Below are 19,147 nucleotides of genomic sequence, written 5' to 3'. Positions count from 1 at the left end.
TAATTCAGTTCAAAAGGCAGGTAATTGCTATAAATTGTTGAAGAGTTCCCTCGACTATCTTTCTTCTCCATCATCAGATCGACTCCAGATCTTTACTAAATAGTAGTGCTTTATAGTACTTAATGAAAACATGATTAAATTTACTAGTCACCCTTACGATTTGTGAAAGTTTCCCTCGATTTCTCTGGGATCCCATCATCAGATCCTGGTTTCCTTATCATGGTACCAAACTATGAATATCTCCTTTCCAACAAAAAAAGAATTATCAAAATCGGTTCATAAACGAAGAAGTTATCTCCGAACATACATAAAAAAAAAAATATATATATATATACGGTCGAATTGAGTAACCTCCTCCTTTTTTTGAAGTCGGTTAAAAAACATCAAAAACAACAAACAACGTCGTACTGCTTAAATTTTCGTCGCATTTATATGTAAGATTTAAACATTTAAAAAGAAAACCATGCTGTAACATACGATTTTCATAACGTAGACACTTTATATAAACACATATATACATATATTATTTTTTCTGAAAGTACTGGAAATAAAACTTAATATACGACGAACAGAGTTAATAATCCTATCTGTAGTTCGTCTAAACAAAGAGTATTCTTAGATTTATATATACATCAAAATAAATCCCGAATTTTGATATCTAACACAAAGTTGTAAGTACTATTTTCGTGTAGCAATGCTTCAGAGCAAAGACCCTTGCGCATATTGAACTGCGTCGAAAATCCGTTTGGAGAGGGAATTGGCTCTTTTCCAGTTTTTCCTGAAATAGAACAAAGGATCGACCTCAACATTTTGCGATGAAAAAAACTTCTGCGAAATGTCAGCGGTCGCGTTTTTATGGCGGAAAATTTGGTGCGTCACGCTCATGTGCGTGGTCATAGGGACGGGATATAATTATGATGAATCTCGTGGTGCTAATAATGTTGATGATTTTTATTGAACATTATGAAATATTTAGTTCTCGTTTAATGACAAATTAAAAAAAAACAATGATGATAATAAAAAAAAATCACAGTTGTTTTGATACGTGCTTTCATAACAGTCCAGAAAGAAATATTACAAAGTGACAAAAGAATTTTTTTTCAACTTACTTTTTGAAACTGAAGAACTGAAGAATGACGATACGACTTACTACACTACAAATCTTTTAGCTAAAATACTTTTTAAAGTTCTTAAAGAATTATTCTTTGACAGAGGTTCCGAAACTTTTTTCTCATAGACCACTTTCAAAAATTTGCTGGTTCCGGCGAACCCCCACAGCTACATTGGGCCATTTTGCTTTGCAGCCCCATGAATTAAAAGAAAAAGAATGAATATTTTCTGCTGACCTTTTTTTTGTTGTGGCCAGCTGTTCATTCCATAAAATAACCGGGGGAAAATATGTTTCGGTTGAAGGTTGTGGACACGCCCACCGTACCAACAACGGTGGATCCACCCTGTCGACACGTTATACTGAGATAAATTTTCGTGAACCTCGCTTGCGAATAGTGAACCCCCATTTTTTGGTCACGACAACTTCCAACAAACAGAGTCCCACAAACAAGAGTCTCCCGTGGACGCCTGGGAGTCCAACTGGACCACTTTGAGAATTAATGTTCTAGGAAAACAATTTACACATCAACAATACGTCTCTAAACGTAGAGGTTCAAATACGTAGCTCGTATCTAGTAATTTTGTTTTACTCATACAAATTTTAAGTAAGTAATCATTTTTGCAACAATAAATATAATCTAATGCGGAAATTTCAACAAGAAATATTCCTCTTCGCTCTGCTTTTCGCAGTGGCGAAACGACTCCGCGATGAACATATTTACGTTCTTAATAAATAACAAACACTCGTCTTGAACTAGGTCGCGAGAGGAGGAAGCTACTTTCATAAACACAAGGTTACAAGTTCTGAAAACTTAAAATTTTAACGCAACAGCATTTTTACAGCACATTTTAATGAAGTTATATGTTCCAAATATAATCTTTCATGTAAAAGGTCAACAAACAATGAATCAATATATCATCGACAATTACTGTTAGGGCGTTACACTACAACAAATTGAAACCCGGTAGAGGCATATAAATCATTGAGCTATAAGGTCATATGACATATATGTATATTACTGGTAATGTCCTGCAACCTTCTATATGCCATACAGTTGATAGTGTTTTGAATTGTACAAATAACTAGAATTACAACCCATACGAGCTTATTATTATTTTTTATTCACGCAAAATACAAACATTGATTGATTACAGTATTGCGAAGTTTCTTTGCTAAAAAAACTACCAGTATGTCACCTACTTAACAAAATATTTATTCCTACAAAAATAAATGATACGTAAATTCTTGAATGGATTTCACTTCATAACCAACGAATTTCAGATATAATTTGCGTTTCCTTGTTTATTTTTGCAAAAAACAAATCGAATCAGATATTATTCGGAGCACGGGTCTAGGTAATGTAACTTTTGGCAGATATTCAAGGTTGCTAAAGTTGAAAATTTGCGTCTCTGTTTGGCCAAGACATGAAAACAGTGCGTTGAACGGACGCCGGAACGACGTCAGACGAACTGACGCAAATTAATATAGCGATCTAAAGATGAATAATATTTTTAAAGCAAAGGGTTTCTGTATTGTAAATTAAATAAAAGCATATTTGACAGTCATATTTGACTCTCTTACAATATATACTTGAAACTAATGTTATTTGTAAGAAATAAAAAATAATTTAGAGACGGCCCCCAAATATTTAATGTTAAACATGCTACGAAACTAAACTTTTACAAATTTTTTCATACTCCATTTATACAACTATTAATAAATAAATATAAAACAACATCTTTCTCATTTTATTATACTCCTAGTTGGTTCAAAGATTTTGTTTTTTGGAAAACGAATATATTTTTTGAATTAAAACATTAAATTCTAAATCTCTACTACAGACTCTACTTTTTATTATTTGTCAATGTGTTGTTTACAAATTAGCAAATAGTGTAAAATTTAAAAACTTTTCATTGATTTATTTTTTATAAATATTTAAAAAAACAGTTAACAAAAAATGAAAAAAAGTTTCATCATCAAACCATTATAATCCAAAATAAAACGTTAAAAATCAACTTTCGACGAGTTTTTTTAATCACGTTCTATGACCGTTGATAAATCAAGATCGGTATTCATTCATTATTATGTCTATATTTCATTAAATATTAACTTTTCAAGTAATAATGTAAGAATGAAAATTTATTTCAAATAAGTATATCACCTGTTTAATTTTTATTATAGAATGAATCACACACAAAGTAAAACAAATGCTATTTAGTTCAGCAATTAATTACGACAATGTTCGCTATGCACACGATGTCACAAAGAATTGGGCTGGAAACTTTTATTCGACCGAGCCCGAGTTTTTTCACATTGAACTCACAAACAATTGCAAACAATCGTCAATTATTACATTATTACAATAAGGCCATTTGATAACGGAGTTTTGAGATCACAATGCGATTGGAATCATGACAACGTAGCCAACTGAAAATGAGAGCGACATATGACCAGTATCTGTTATTTCTCAACTAACTTTGTATCAATAATGAGAAACAATAATATGTTTTACATAATCTCATACTTAAAGTTATAGTAACGCTATTGCTATGCTGGGTAGATAACTAATTCACTCTCTATTTCATTGAACCGGTGACTTTTGAAAAACGCGTTAATTAAAGAATAGATCTATTACTCAAATTTGAATATTATTAATGTCGTGTTTGTTTGAATTGGATATATTGCAATAAACATATAAAAAAATATATTAATATTTTACTAAATTTTCTGTTTTCATTAATGTTTGAACTAAATTTGACACCAAGAAAGGCGAATCATTTTCAAATCAAGTATTAAACGTCCTTATCAATTATTTCTTAATTGTTCCGGAACAAAATTATGTTTACGCAGCTTCAAGAACGGTTTCCTTTGTTTAATTTGTTTATAGGGTCCATTTATTTATAAATCTCTTCTCCCATACATTTTCCACGTGTTTCCGCGAGGAAAGCGAACTTGCGTCAACTGCGCAGACGGTGGAAAGGAGAGAGGGATTTGTTGTTGTTGCTGTCTCCCTCACGCGCCACGCTTCTTTGTTTTGGCGACGATATAAAGGCTGGCAAGAAACGCGGCGCTCGAATTTACAAGTATTGCCGTTCACCCAGGCGCTTTTGCGTTTCGGAGCGGTGTATTAAATAAAATATAAATACGTGTGACTTGAAATTAGGTTCACGACAGACGTTTGTGATATCTAGCAGTGATCACTGAAACTGAGGAGTGCAGTGTATACAAGTGCAGTGATGAGGCCACCCACAGACTACGACGGTACGAGGATGCCCGCGGAGGCGGAACAAGGTGACCCGAGAGCTCCAGCGATGATGATCTGCGCAAGGCTGGCTGGACGAGCCATTATCAGAGTTGTAGGCAGGTGCGAAGATGCGCAAGAGAATAGTCAATTAGGTTAGTTACTCTCTTTGTTTAAATATTTTTTCTACGATAGATATTTATAATTGCTTAACATAAGCAAGTGCATGTTGTGTCTATATTAACTAGTGACATAATTAATAAAGACATACAATTAACTCTTACTATGTACCAGTATAAAACAGTTTATGACTTAGTCTAACTTTTTAAATTTAACTCATGTATTAAATACGACACCAAATAACGTGCGTTTAAATAAAATATCAATTTTTTTGCAAATAGTAAGCATTAATTATTTTTAACCGTAAATAAATATAATGATATTATTAACAATAAGCGTGAAAAACTATTTTATTAACAAAACATTAAGGAATTATACTTTACATTGCATAAAAATTTCAAAGTGTAGCGCCACGGTCAAATTCCTAAAAAGATAATAAAAGTTAATACTTATTTGTTTGTATTTATTTCGACATAGAGGATGAGCGTTTAAACGAAAAAAATATATGTGTAATGTATAAAAAAATAGGTACATAGGTACTATGAGCACTTATAGCTGCGTGATTTTGCTGTTTAATATTTCTATAATTACATTTTGATCGCTTATTAACAAAGAACAATAAACAATAACATTAGAAAAAAATATAAATTCGTCGCTTTGATAACAATCATTAGAATATCCCAAAAACACAGTTTTTTTTGACTAATCGCTTTGTTCGCCTGCTTCGTCTACGAGTTCGATTATCTTATCTTGTCAACTACGTCGTATTAAAATCAGAATCATATGTTCCTGTTATATGCCATTATAGCGAAACTTATCGTTATTGAACTAGGTTAGGCTTTGTAGGTTACATAAGAAATAATTAAGGATACATTAAGCAATCATTTTGTCAATGAACCGATACAACCTTGACCCACTATCTATTATTATACACAGATCATAATACTTTTTTATTATAAGGTCGTTCAACAAAATCAAAAAAATATGTTCATTAAAAATGCGTTTAATTGAATAATTTCCTAATTAGTAATATGTAGATGCGTAGGTTGTACATTAAAATAAATTGTTTGTGTTAATAATGATATCGATCGAAAGTATCATAAGATACGGAAAATTAGGTAGCGTTATTATAATACTTATCTTGTTGACTATTTACCTACTATGTCGTTGAACTAAGATTTTATCGATAAATAAATATAATGTTGCACTAGTTTTAATATATTTTTGTCTAGTAAGATAGAGTTATATTTCTCTTTTCTTTTAATTGTACATACTATTACTATTATTAAGATGAAAAAATAATATCTATATTACTTGCTCTCTTTCTCACCGTTAAAACTTACACGTAACTAGCACATCTTATTTATATTTCATAGTAACATATATCTGAACTGTATAATGTTGTAATATTATGTTAAATTAGAGCTTAATGCAATAACCGTGTAATCGCTCATGAGTCGTGAATTGTGATGCAAAATCATTCGCTTGGATTAAAATTTAAATTTTGTGCCAGTTTTTTGTAATATACATTAAAAATTAATTCCAAGGTTAACAAAGTAAGAAGCAATAATGTAATGTGAAATATTATTATTTTTTAATTTATTATACGAATACTTTGTAAATTCTATACTAATCTAATTCATAAAAATAAATATTAAGCTTTGAACAAAAAGACAGACCTAGTTAGTCAAGTTACCTACCTTAGTAATTAATGACTAGCGGTGTGTGTTGAAAAAAAAAAGAATTTCAAAGTTGTAAACAGCGTTGCTAACTAAAAATGATATCTTATATTAAAGATATTATGTATACCTTAAGTTTGACTATTATTAATTACAAATTGTTTGATAATTTATTCATTTATTATATTATTATTTTAATATTTATATCCTTGGGGTACCTAAAGTGAAAACGAAAATACCAATTGTACGTCCATTATAAAATAGCTTTTATGGTGAAAGCTATGAAAAAAAAGACAGTTATTTTCCATTTTAAAATAAATCATAGTAAAGACCGTGACATCCCCTCCGTCATTATAAACATTAGCTAAACTACCGTATTTTGCGTCATAATGACTCTTAACAAACTAACGATCACGTAACAGCTTTCCACGAGCGAAACTTTTTATACGTTCTTTAATACGACATCGCGTCGTTAAGAAACCATGAGAATAAATGACCACCATTAATTTATGAAACATAGGTGGGTGATTTCAGTCTTTTGTTTAGTTAGTATGTATTTTATATTTCTGTATTTCTTAACTGAAAAGAAATTAATAAATACCTACTGTGTATGCTTGCAAACGAAAATAATTGTGTTTGCTCGCAAACGAAAAAAAAAACCGACTTCAATTACATCGACAAGTAATACAACGTAGATCGACGAAAAAATAGTCGAGCAACTACGCGTTATCAAAGATTACTCAAAAAGTAGTTATCAGATCTCGATAAAATTTAGATGTGACCACATGATAAACATCAGCTTTCGATTAAATTAAAAATTATCAAAATCGGTATACCCAGTAAAAAGTTATTGCGGATTTTCGAGAGTTTCCCTCGATTTCTCTGGGATCCCATCATCAGATCCTGGTTTTCTTATCATGGTACCAAACTAGGGATATCTCCTTTCCAACAAAAAAAAAACAATTATCAAAATCGGTACATCCAGTAGAAAGTTATGCGGTATAATACAACGTAGGTCGACGAAAAAAGCGTCAAGTAAAAACGCATTATTAGATAGGTATAACTCGAAAAGTAGTTGTTAGATCTCAAATAAATTTAAATGGGACCAATTGACACACACCACCTTTCGATTAAAACATAATTTGTCGAAATCGGTCTACCCGGTCAAAAGTTCTGATGTAACATAATGGTATATATGGTACATAAAAAAAAAAAAAAAAAAACATACAGTCGAATTGAGAACCTCCTCCTTTTTTGGACGTCGGTTAAAAAAAGCGAGTCCAATTACATCGCCTAGTAATATAACGAAGGCAGACAAAAAATGATCAAGTAAATACGCATAAAAAAAACAACAATACGCATTAATAGAGATAACCTAAAAAGTACTAGTCAGATCTTAATCAAATTTAAATGGAACCATGTAACCAGCACCAGCTTTTGATTAAAAAAAGAATCATTTAAATCGATCCACCAAACAAAGAGTTATGAAGTATAGTACAACGACGGTCGGCGATAAAATAGTCAAGCAAATACGCATTATTACAGATATCTCAAAAAGTACTTGTCAGGTCTCGAATAAATTTTATTGGGACTAAATAATGGATTAAATAAGAATTATCGAAAAAGCTTCACCAAGTAAAAAGTTCTTAGGTAATTCACATAAAGGAAATTACAGTCGAATTGAGAACCTCCCACTTTGTTGAAGTCGGTTAAAAACAAATAGTAATTTCATGGCAAAAAACGTGTTTGTAACTGCATTAGATACTATGAGTACGCCTTATTGATAAAACTGCGTTTTTTAGCTCTAACATGCTCTTAATAGAGGCTTCATAGTTCATATGTTGAAAACTTTAAATACCGACGTTACGGACATTTCAATTATCTAACATTTTATTATATCATTTTCAGTAAATTAAAAAAGAAGACGCCACTTTGGCAAAATAAGATTTTATATGTCATATTAAAAGAGAAGATTAAAAACTCATATTACAGTATTCAATGTTTTAAATAAAATAATGTATGTTATATGCGAGGGAAAACACCTAATAAATTCTAAACATAAACTAAGCCCAATTACTTGGCATAGCTACAATCGTAATTTCTAATATTAGTATTGAAGTACCTACTTTAGGGAGTTTAGTGCGCAGTAACTCGTGCGCGTGCGTTCTTTTAAAAGCCACGCGACTCGCCGATTTATTTCGTATATGATAATTGCAATTTTTGTTTTAAATTCGTATGTATAATCTTTAATGAACACAATAGTCGTCATAGAAAAAAATAATAACTAAATTGATAGACTAATTCTTTATTTTTATATTTAATTAGATTATTCTTCTCACAAACTATAATATACTCAGGCTCATTACATGTAAGCTAAGTTAATAGCGATTTCTTTTAGTTTTCCTCATTCCATATTACATCCATATCGACTCCCGGAAGACAAAGTGTACGAGCACAATGAATGTTCTAACATGCGGAAGACGTGCCGTCACATGGATTTATTGCGTGTTGTATACGAATATTTCTTAACCTTTTGACCGCCACGCCTCAAAACCATTCCCGTGCCCTGTACGCCAAGGCATAAAATAAACAAAAATACCTACGAAAAAAATAGTGCTGCCAAGAGTCGTTATCGAGTACCACACAGTGACTTGTTTTTGTTGGTTTTTATGCAATAAATGACTACTTATATAATCTAGGAAGGTTTATTTTTTAATATTTTTCTTGTGTTATCTTGCACTCGTTATATATACTTACAACAACATAAATAAAAAACAAACATTACAAAAATAATCGTAGTAAAGCACAACACTCTTTTCTATCGCCATGACGTCATTGTCACGACTGGACGACTACGGCGCAGCTGACCTACGGTTATGAAACTCTCTTTAGAGACGTGCTGTGTCGCACGAAAGGAAGCCGCAGGCTATATATCGATTTCGAATCGAATCGATATATACATGAAAAGTAATTTAGAAAAAAATTAACCGAATTCAAATTTGTTATTTTTTAACCGACTTCAAAAAAGGAGGAGGTTACTCAATTCGACCGATTCGATATATATTTTATATTTTTTTTTATTTATGTTCGGGGATAACTTTGTCGTTTATGAAACGATTTTGATAATTCTTTTTTTGTTGGAAAGGAGATAACCCCAGTATAGTACCATGCTAAGGAAACCAGGATTTTATAATGAGATCTCGAAAATCTGCATAACTTTTTTTACTGGGTGCACCGATTTTGATGATTTTTAATTTAATCGAAAGCCGATGTTTATCATGTAGTCATATTTAAATTTCATCCAAACCTGATTACAACTTTTTGATTGATCTTTGATAATACGTATTTACTGGACTTTTTTTTTTGTCTACCTACGTTGTATTACTTGTCAATATAATTGAAGTTAGTTTTTTCGTTTGCCTGCAAATACAATTATTGTCTTATTACATAATAGTTTATTATTTAAAGTTCATTAGAACAGTATTCCACTGTGCCCCATTCCATAGTACCCCATAAGGCCAACGTTTTAAGCGAGTTTTATAAAAACTTAGGTTATTTTTTGAACTTTCCACACAATTGTCTCAAATGATTAAAATTAATGAAAAAAAATATCATTGACCTATTCTTTAAACTTTTTTACTAAAAAGAAAGTACTTTGAAAAGAAATCTCAACTTTTGAACAAGAATAATTGTGTTTGCTCGAATACAACGTAGATCGACGAAAAAATAGTCAAGTAACTACGCGTTATCAAAGATTACTCAAAAAGTAGATATCAATGAAATTTATATGTGACCACATGATAAATATTAGCTTTCGATAAAATTAAAAATTATCAAAATCGGTACACCCAGTAAAAAGTTATTACGGATTTTCAAGAGTCCCTACGCGCTGTAATTGGTCGAAGCGTTACCACACGAATTAGTTTAGAATTCAAATTTTTATCGACACTGTTCCATAGTGCCCCGTGTTCCATTGTTCCCCAACTCAGTAGTTGATCCGATGAAGCAAATTAATATAATCGGTGCGGTCGATGCCAGCCTTAGTTTAAAAGAAATATTTACATGCGTTAAATATTTTTTTGCTTAGGTAGCAAATAGTACTAAAACAGTACTGAGTAAGTAGCAATATTTCAAATCAAATATTTCACGACACACGACATGACATGGGTCTTAGAAAAAAAGCTTTTATGAGAATGGGGGTTAGAGATGATATTGATGCTGCCAGATGATTTTGAGAATGAGAAAGAAAATCGTAATTTCGCTCTTAACCTTAGATAAAAAAAAAATGAAAATAAATATATATTTTTTTATTGTATATTATTAAAATCATCGACGCCTTCCAAAATGCGACGATGTTCTAAGGTATCGCTCGTCTTGCACTTCACTAGTTTTCTCGCTATTCGCTTATGACGTCATCAGCGTGTCGTCTATACTTGACAACGGCGTGTAGAGAACGGATTAATGACTACGCGCTAGAGATGCGCCAGATTTGAGATATCAGATTTATTATGGCGATTTGATTGATTTTAGTTGATTTGATTTTTTATTCATTTGCTATTTATGTGTTAGCTGATGATAGTTTTATGTTTTTTACCTTTTGTTTTATTCAAATATTACATTATTTATAGAAAATATAACACGTTTGAGTTGAATTTTGAATAGCTAATTGCAAAAATGACTTGTAATTATGATTTTTTTAAAGTGCAATAAAGAATATATAAATCATCTATACCATTTTGACTAGCCCGTTGGCGCAGTTTGTAGTGACTACAGGTCAGCGGTGCTTTCTGCTCCGGAGGTTATGGGTTTGATTCCCACCCCGAGTCTGGGTATAATATATATTTATTTATATTTATATGTATGCTTATAAAAAAAAATAGCTATACCAGTCAGCTGTTACCTATAACACAAGCATTAAGTTGCTTACTTTAGGAACAGATGACCGTGTGTGTATGTTGTAAATATTTATTTATTTATTATTTATTTATACCTCTTGCGTCACATCCCTAGCGGTCAACTATAGACGACTTCGGCGTTCTGGACATATCATTTACGTGGAATAAAAATGCATGTTTTTATTTCAATGTTTCTCAGTACGTGTAGCTCTAAAAGACTTGTTTTTTATACTCAAATGTTGCGGGAATATTCTATTTTCATAAATGTTGAATTAAAATACTAGAAATATTTTTTTAATAATTTTATTTAATATTTTTGTGGTCCGTGTTTTTTGTCACCTATAGACGTCGCTGGCGCACAGGACTCGCGAGCCCTTGTCAAGTATAGATGACTACGGCGGTCAAAAGGTTAATAGCCTATACACGTGAAGTGATAGATTTAGAACATCCTCGGACCAGTGCGCAACGTACACACACAATCTCTTGTAGAGAACGCGTTGACCTTAGAGGAACAATTTTTGCCATATAGAGCCGAACTGTCTGTTTGAGGTCACTGCTCGTTAAATATACTTCCCTGTTGGATAATCGTTTATAGTTAGTTTTATGGTTCAATGAATAAAGACACCAAATAGTTTTAAAATAGCCTATATTTTTGTATTAAACTATATATTACGAATATTACACCAATTTATTTATTAAACTGTAAATTTGTATCACTAACTGAAACCATTTTAAGCGTAATCGATCTAGGTATATTTTATTTATGGTTCTGAAAGACAGACACAAGACAGAGCTAAAAAACACACACCACTCTTGTTTAGCTTTCTTCGTTTAAAGTTTGTGTACAATTGTGCAGGATTTTACGATTAGCATTATGTACTCATACAATATTTTTGGTACTACACAAACTAGTTACTTAACAAGTTAATCAAAACTAGTATAAACTTATAGTATAGTTTTTTTATTTGTTTAAAAATGCAACAAAATTAGTAAAGCTATTTGTATTTTAACTATAACAAACCCTGATATGTGTATTATAGAATAGATTAGGATGGAATTTGGTTATAAGAAATATATACCACAAATCTGAGCATAAATTCTTAGTTTTATACATTACAGTGAACCAACGATTAAATAACGAAGAGATTTTTTGAGATCTTGGATTTTTTCACATGTTACTTTAGATAAAGGAGCTTATTGCCTATTTTACCTCCTGCTGCTTAAGTCTATTCGTAACTTATGTGAAGGATAACTTTATCCATAACCAGTGAAACCGACCCTAAGATAAACTGACACAAAAAATGCATAAATAGGACATTAATACAATAAAAGAAGTTAACACTGTAAAAGATATATATGATATTTGAATTTATTAATTGTAAAATAATATATATTTATGAACAAGACAATAAAGTTGTAATAAAGTTCAGTAGTAATAAATATTAATAATTCAACTTTTCAATTTCACAACATATATTTTTTTAATTAAGGCCAATTTCAAAACAGTAAAACCAGTGTCCAAAGTCCAAACTGTCAAATATACATCATGTTAAAATGATGTTATTCCTACCCAGATTTATTACTTTGCCCAAACTTTGTATGGATAAGTCGTGGCAAGTGCCCTATGATCATAGTAGTAGGCAATAATTGTGTTTGCAGGCAAACGAAAAAAACCGACTTCAATTATATCGATAAGTAATACAACGTTATTATTATTAGTTAGCATTATCAAAGATTACTCCAAAAGTTGTAATCAGATCTCGATGAAATTTAAATGTGACCACATGATAAACATCGGCTTTCGATTAAATTAAAAATTATCAAAATCGGTACATCCAGTAAAAAGTTATGCGGATTTTCGAGTTTCTCTCGATTTCTCTGGAATCCCATCAGCAGATCCTGGTTTCCTTATAATGGTACCAAACTAGAAATATCTCCTTTCCAACAAAAAAAAGAAACGACGGAGTTATCCCCGAACATACATAAATATATATATTATATATATGGTCGAATTGAGTAACCTTCTCCTTTTTTTGAAGTCGGTTAAAAAGAAACTTATTATTATAGTCTACAATCTGAAATTTTTGTAAAACCATGGTGTTATTATTATAAATGTGGATAAATATGGATTTTAATAGAAAAGGCTGTAGCATAATATCGAGACTAAGGCTTGATCACACTTGTTCTCCACACCATCTGGCTAGATTTAGAATTATATCCAGTTCGTCCTGTTTTTGTGGTTATGAAATGGAGGATATTAATAATCTTATATTCTCTCGTCCACTTTTCAACCGCTCCCGTTTCCTGGAGTCACTGATTGAGTATAAAATTCCTTTTCCTACATCTATAAATGGTTTATTATCTTCTAGAAAGTATGATATGCATAAAATTGTATTTGATTATATATTTCTTAATAATATAGACATTTAATAATAATTTTTTATTTTCCTATTCATCATAAAATATATTATTTTGTTTCTTCCTATCCTGTTCTAAATCCTGTCATAAATTCCTCTTGTCCGTTATCCACAATTTTTGAACATTAACTTCTTCTTCTTCTTTGGCTTTAGCACCCTTGCGGAATTGCCAGTATCAGAGTAGATGCTTCAATGTTCGGTGAGTGTCTGTTGTTCAGTTAGGACATTGTTAATTCCCGCTCGTCATTGGCAATGCAGTCCATAAAAAAAAAGAAAAAAGATGTTAAATGTCAAAGTTGAAAAATCTAAAATAGTGATGAACATTAAAAAAAACATCGATGTTTTTTTCGATTGAATGCATCGGATTGTTGCATCGATGTAATATCGATGTATCAAAAAATACATCGATGTTTTCTATACATCGATTGTTTTTCTATAAGTTAAATATGTATGTGGTTTAGAAATAAAAAGCAAGCATCTATTAAAAAAACTTTATTACCTTTACATTTATTTTTAATACATATCCCAATAGTTTTTATCTATACTTTGTAAAAACAAAATTTTACCCAATCTTTTACCCTTTAATCTATTCCTTTGTTGAGTCATTACCTGCGCCGGTTGTGAAAACAGTCTCTCTGATGGCACTGATGTGCCCACCATTGTTAGATATTTAAAGGTAATTTTATGCAATATTGGAAACTGTATTTTGTAATCTTTCCAAATTTCTAGAGGATTGTTCACAGACTTATTATGATATTCATATTACATATAACGTGTTTTCAGTTTAACACTTCGATTTATAAATATTATTGCTAACACGACACAGCAAATTTTAAAATGAATTTTGAATCAAGTTGAGTAGGTAATTAATTAATACAAAAATTATATGATTTTTGAAGCCAAAGACTGCAACTGTAAGTAAGAGAGAGATGGCGGGTGAATTCAGTCATTCAGTCGGCCATTTGCATTTATATTTTTTATAGGTTGCTTGCACTGACTTCTATAATATTGGCTGCTTTTTCAACCAGTGATATCACTTTTACACGAAACACCTTGCGAGTGCTAAATAATGTAATTGGAAAAGACAAAACAATGTGAGAGAAGAAGTGAAAAAAAAAATACAGTCGAATTGAGAACCTCCTCCTTTTTTGGAAGTCGGTTAAAAAATGAGGTAGGTTTGATTGTTTGTCTTTTCGATGCATCGAAAAAAAAAACATCGATGTATACTCGATGTTTAAAACTTAACAATACATCGGTTTGATTCGATGCATCATTACTATACATCGAGTATTTTTAAAACATCGATGTATATCGTCCACTCCTAATCTAAAACCACGTAAAACCATAAAATATGTGGTAAAAAATAGCAAAGAGTATAATAATAAAATACGATGTAATAAAACTAAAAGTTTTATTGCTCTTTAACTCAAATAACTACGTAACATGACAACTAACCTACATGTGCTACCCAAGACTGGTAAAAACTTTAATATTTAAAATGTTAAACTTATAATATGCCGATCCTGGTGTTATAAACACCTACTATTTATTCAAGAACTAGAAAAATTAAGTCAAGTCGTACACATTTATTATAAATAGAAATTCTCAAGGCTGCTAATACGTTACAGTTAGGCGTTAAAAATACACAGTTAGGTACTCATTCCGTGTCAAGTATCATCACGGATTGAACTATACCCAATAGAAATAAACTAAAAAGTAGTTAACTGTTCTTGATAACTATAATAAGCTTTAGAAATGGCCCTAGCAGTTACGCGAGTGATTTTAAGGTGTGAAAATGCACAGGAGACCCAGGAATTAGGTAATCTTGTAACCTCATTTCTAGGCTCATTACATTGAACCAGGCGAAGCCATAATAGCTATTACAACTCTTATGTTAATCAATTTACAAGTTAATTTTAAAACACTAAACATTAAAAAGACCAAGAATATATGTTGTAAATTTTTGTTCAACTATGATATTTTTGTCTTGTTTATAAGAATATGTAGTTATTTATTTTAGAGAAGTTCTCTTATATATTCTTAGTATAACAAATATTCTGTATTAGCCATTAATGTTAATTTATTTGCTCATTACAGATTTGTCGGAATGTCAACTTATGCAAGTACCTGATGCTGTATACCACCTCATGAGGCACACAGAGCTTAAAAGCTGTGACCTTAGTGGGAATGTTATCACTAAGATTCCACCAAAGTTCACTGTTAAATTTAGTTTAATCACAGGTGAGATTTTCAAAAATAACTAATACCTTAGTTCCTGTTCAACAATATTATTTTTTCAATTTTTCTAATAAATTTACTTTGATCACTATTTAATTATAAAATAAAAATAAGTGTAATAAGCAATAATTACAAAAAATTCTAATGTATATTCTTTTCAGACTTAAATCTATCGAATAACCAAATGGCCAAGCTTCCGGATGAGCTCTGCACACTAGCGTGTCTGCAACGCCTAGACATTTCGCACAACACTTTTGTTTCGCTGCCTGCCATTGCGTTCCAGTGTCCCAGCTTGCACACATTATTAGCTCACCATAATCAAATCATTGGTACTTGAATTAATTTTTCATTTTAATTGTATAAAGGTAAATTTTTGTATCAAATTTACTGTAAACTAGTACAAAAGTATAATTATACCCATGTCAAATAAAATATATAATTACAATAGTACTTAAATCTTAATATTTTACTAAAAATCGAAAGTTCATATGTTTTAAAATATAAATATTTCTATTTGCAGAAGTAGATGTGGACAGATTAGCAAGATCTCGAGCTCTTGAATATGTAGATTTAAGTGACAATCCTATTCCACCTCGGACACACGAAGCACTGAAGCAGCTGAGCAGGCCTTCTATATCTATTTCAGAACGACAAAAAGAAGACTGGGAAGAAGATCTCATTTTATAAGCGATTTGACTTCCCGTGTACAAGACTTGCATTCATCATTATAGATTTTGATAAGCAAAATCTAGGGACTGGAGAAATATGTCATCTCCAAGATGAATTTGACAAACTGGTCCTAACTCAACTGTGATTTAGCCTTGTGCAAAATGAATATTATTATATTACTTAGGCATATAGTGATTTAAGCGTATAGTGATGTGAAATGATTTTATGCATAGAGTAAATCACAAAATATAAATGTTACACTATGTGCTCAAGAATTAGTACTCAGTAAAACTACAATGAGAGAGGCACTATAGACATGGTTGTACAACATGTCTGTAATTATTCATATTTTTATATAATTTTAATGCTATTTTTTAAATAAAAATTGTGATTATTTTATAAATTTTAATAATATAATTTTATTTTTTTGATAAAAGTACTAAGGTACTGTGTAGATAGATCCTTTTCATTTTATTGAATACTAGTCGTTAATAATAATTAGGTAAATAATGTTTTGTATTATTCTAACAAGTTACTATTCTAAGTATGATGACAATATACTGAAGTATAGAGATAATGTCAAATTGAAGATTGTATTGATATTATAAAATGTACCTAATTTTAGCTATATTGGATTGGTACTTAATATGAAAATATATTTCTAAATGCAAAAATATTTTTAGTCATTATATTATGCAAGTATATTTTTTGTATTTTTAAAAACGTTATAAATTTAACTTTTTCAATACTTTTATACAGAGCACTTTATATTATAAAAATGTTAATTGAGGAGTTTTGCTTAAAAAATGCCCTTAAACATTATATTTTAAAAATGTGGATCTATGTTATTTCAACAGCCGATAATAAATAATAATGCACTTTAAAAAAGCAATAAAAAATTCTAAAATAATTTTGTTATTTTTATATTTAATTAAGTAAATCCTCTTCATCTGCTTGTTAACACGATAGCTAACACTTAAATGATACAATTATTATTATTAATAAACCTGCTAGGTAGTGGTGCTTGTAATCACCTATGCTTGCAGTGCACTTGGTGTTGCAGGCGTCCAAATGCTATGGTGCCCGCTTACCATCAAGCGGACATTATGAATGTTTGCCTCCCTAAATAATATTTTTACTTATATTGTATTGTCGTTTCAATTGCATTTAGAGCAGCCTTCTGTGGACAATATAAAAAGGCGCTAGTGGAAGTTATCCAAACAATCGGGTCCAATACTATAAGGGCCTCCCGCAGCATGCCTGCAGCATGTTATTCGATATTGGCAGATTAATTTTTTCTAATTAACACGTTGAACGCCAGACCAAAAACCATGTTTAGTCCAGTGGGCCGCGAATGACACCATGTGACTGCCATTATATTGGGTCCAAGAGGCCGCGTCAGACACCATGTGTCCGCATGCCCTCGATCACTTCAGAAGCCTCTAGGGAGCCGACGGACAGTGTTTCGACTGTTTTTACTAAGGCAAGTGACCCGCGCGGCCTCACAGTGCAATAAGGCCACATAGCACAAAAAAAAATCGAAAACACTTTGAATTTATAGGCTTTTTAACAAGTTGTTTCCAAAAATGTTATAGCTGGTGTCTGCCACTTGAGATCTTGGAAAATAATGGGTAAATAACTGTTTCCGTCAGTCGCCCATTATTTTTGAGGTTTTCGCTGGCAATATTTGCAGAAAAACACCTTAACAATTTTTTTACGATTTTCGATTTATTGGTGTGGCCCCAGGCGAAAGTATGCTGTCGGACATATGGTGTCCGTCATGGCATCCAACGTGTTAAGTACCATTCTTACCACCTTAGGGTAAAAATTACTACCAATTACAAAAAGAGCTCAAAAATAAATGGGATTACAGGTCCGAGGCCTTGAATAGATACCCCCAGAATAATTATTTTCAAAAAGAAATATCTAAATTTTGAAGTGTTTTTTTTTTTCTCCATTTTTAAACTAAGTAGGGTAGGTAACATAATGTAAATATTTGAATTACTCAGCTAAAAAAGATCCCTATAATACATAAATAATTGTTTGCTCGCAAACGAAAAACAAAACGACTTCAATTACAAAGTAGTTATCAGATCTCGATCAATTTAAAATGGGATCACAAGACAAGCATCAGCAACAAGAATCATCAAAATTATTTATAAAAAAATAAACAAGCTGCTATTGCCCTCTGGTGGATAATATAAATCACTACGTTATAGATGTGGTCGTGTAAATGTAACAACATTTGATCGATTGTCCGAACCGAACTAGTTATATTTCCGATAGATGGCATTACGACAACGACGCATATGCACCGTCACATAAATACGCTCCTTGAAAGATTACTCAAAAAGTACAATAAAACTTACCAGCATTGAGCTTAACAATCAAAGTTAAATGAAATGGTCAAAAGGAACTACAAGACAATCATGCTATGCGGTATAGTTATGCGGTTATAATACAACGTAGGTAGATCAACGAAAAAATAGTCAAGCAAATACGAATTATTAGATATAGCTTGAAAAGTACTTGTTAGATTTCAATTAAATTTAAATGGCCTCATGACACGCACCTCCTTTTGATTTAAAAGAAGAATCGAAATCGGCCAATCCAGTAAAAAGTTCTGAGGTAAAAAATACAGTAAAAAGTTTTTAATAAAAATATCGTGTAAGTTTGTCAAAAAATAGTTTGTAATGTTTCTTGCTTTGTTGATATTGACAACTTAATTTTTTTTAATGTAATAATTATGATTACTTACCAAAAAAAATGTTATTGTC

At 31.1% G+C, this 19,147-nt stretch overlaps 1 protein-coding gene across 1 annotated transcript; it reads left to right on the top strand.

Annotated features, from left to right (window-relative positions):
* Window positions 1-4,131: 4,131 nt before the first annotated feature.
* LOC123665850 (leucine-rich repeat-containing protein 57) lies at window positions 4,132-17,280 on the top strand. The gene is made up of 4 exons (XM_045600088.1): window positions 4,132-4,507; window positions 15,561-15,704; window positions 15,863-16,030; window positions 16,222-17,280. The coding sequence occupies exons 1-4, from the start codon at window positions 4,348-4,350 to the stop codon at window positions 16,386-16,388; spliced, it is 639 nt and encodes a 212-aa protein (XP_045456044.1). The 5' UTR covers window positions 4,132-4,347; the 3' UTR covers window positions 16,389-17,280.
* The last annotated feature ends 1,867 nt before the right edge of the window (window positions 17,281-19,147 follow it).

Source organism: Melitaea cinxia, chromosome 2 (genome assembly GCF_905220565.1).
Source record: "Melitaea cinxia chromosome 2, ilMelCinx1.1, whole genome shotgun sequence".
Classification (NCBI taxonomy): domain Eukaryota; kingdom Metazoa; phylum Arthropoda; class Insecta; order Lepidoptera; family Nymphalidae; genus Melitaea; species Melitaea cinxia.
This window is presented reverse-complemented; position numbering and strand designations above follow the sequence as displayed.

Bases quoted from the DNA above. Each gene is read 5' to 3' on its own strand.
- LOC123665850 (XM_045600088.1), top strand. From the start codon at position 4,348: ATGAGGCCACCCACAGACTACGACGGTACGAGGATGCCCGCGGAGGCG. The intron at 4,508-15,560 runs GTTAGTTACTCT...TGCTCATTACAG, and splicing joins GCAAGAGAATAGTCAATTAG to ATTTGTCGGAATGTCAACTT. The intron at 15,705-15,862 runs GTGAGATTTTCA...TATTCTTTTCAG, and splicing joins TAAATTTAGTTTAATCACAG to ACTTAAATCTATCGAATAAC.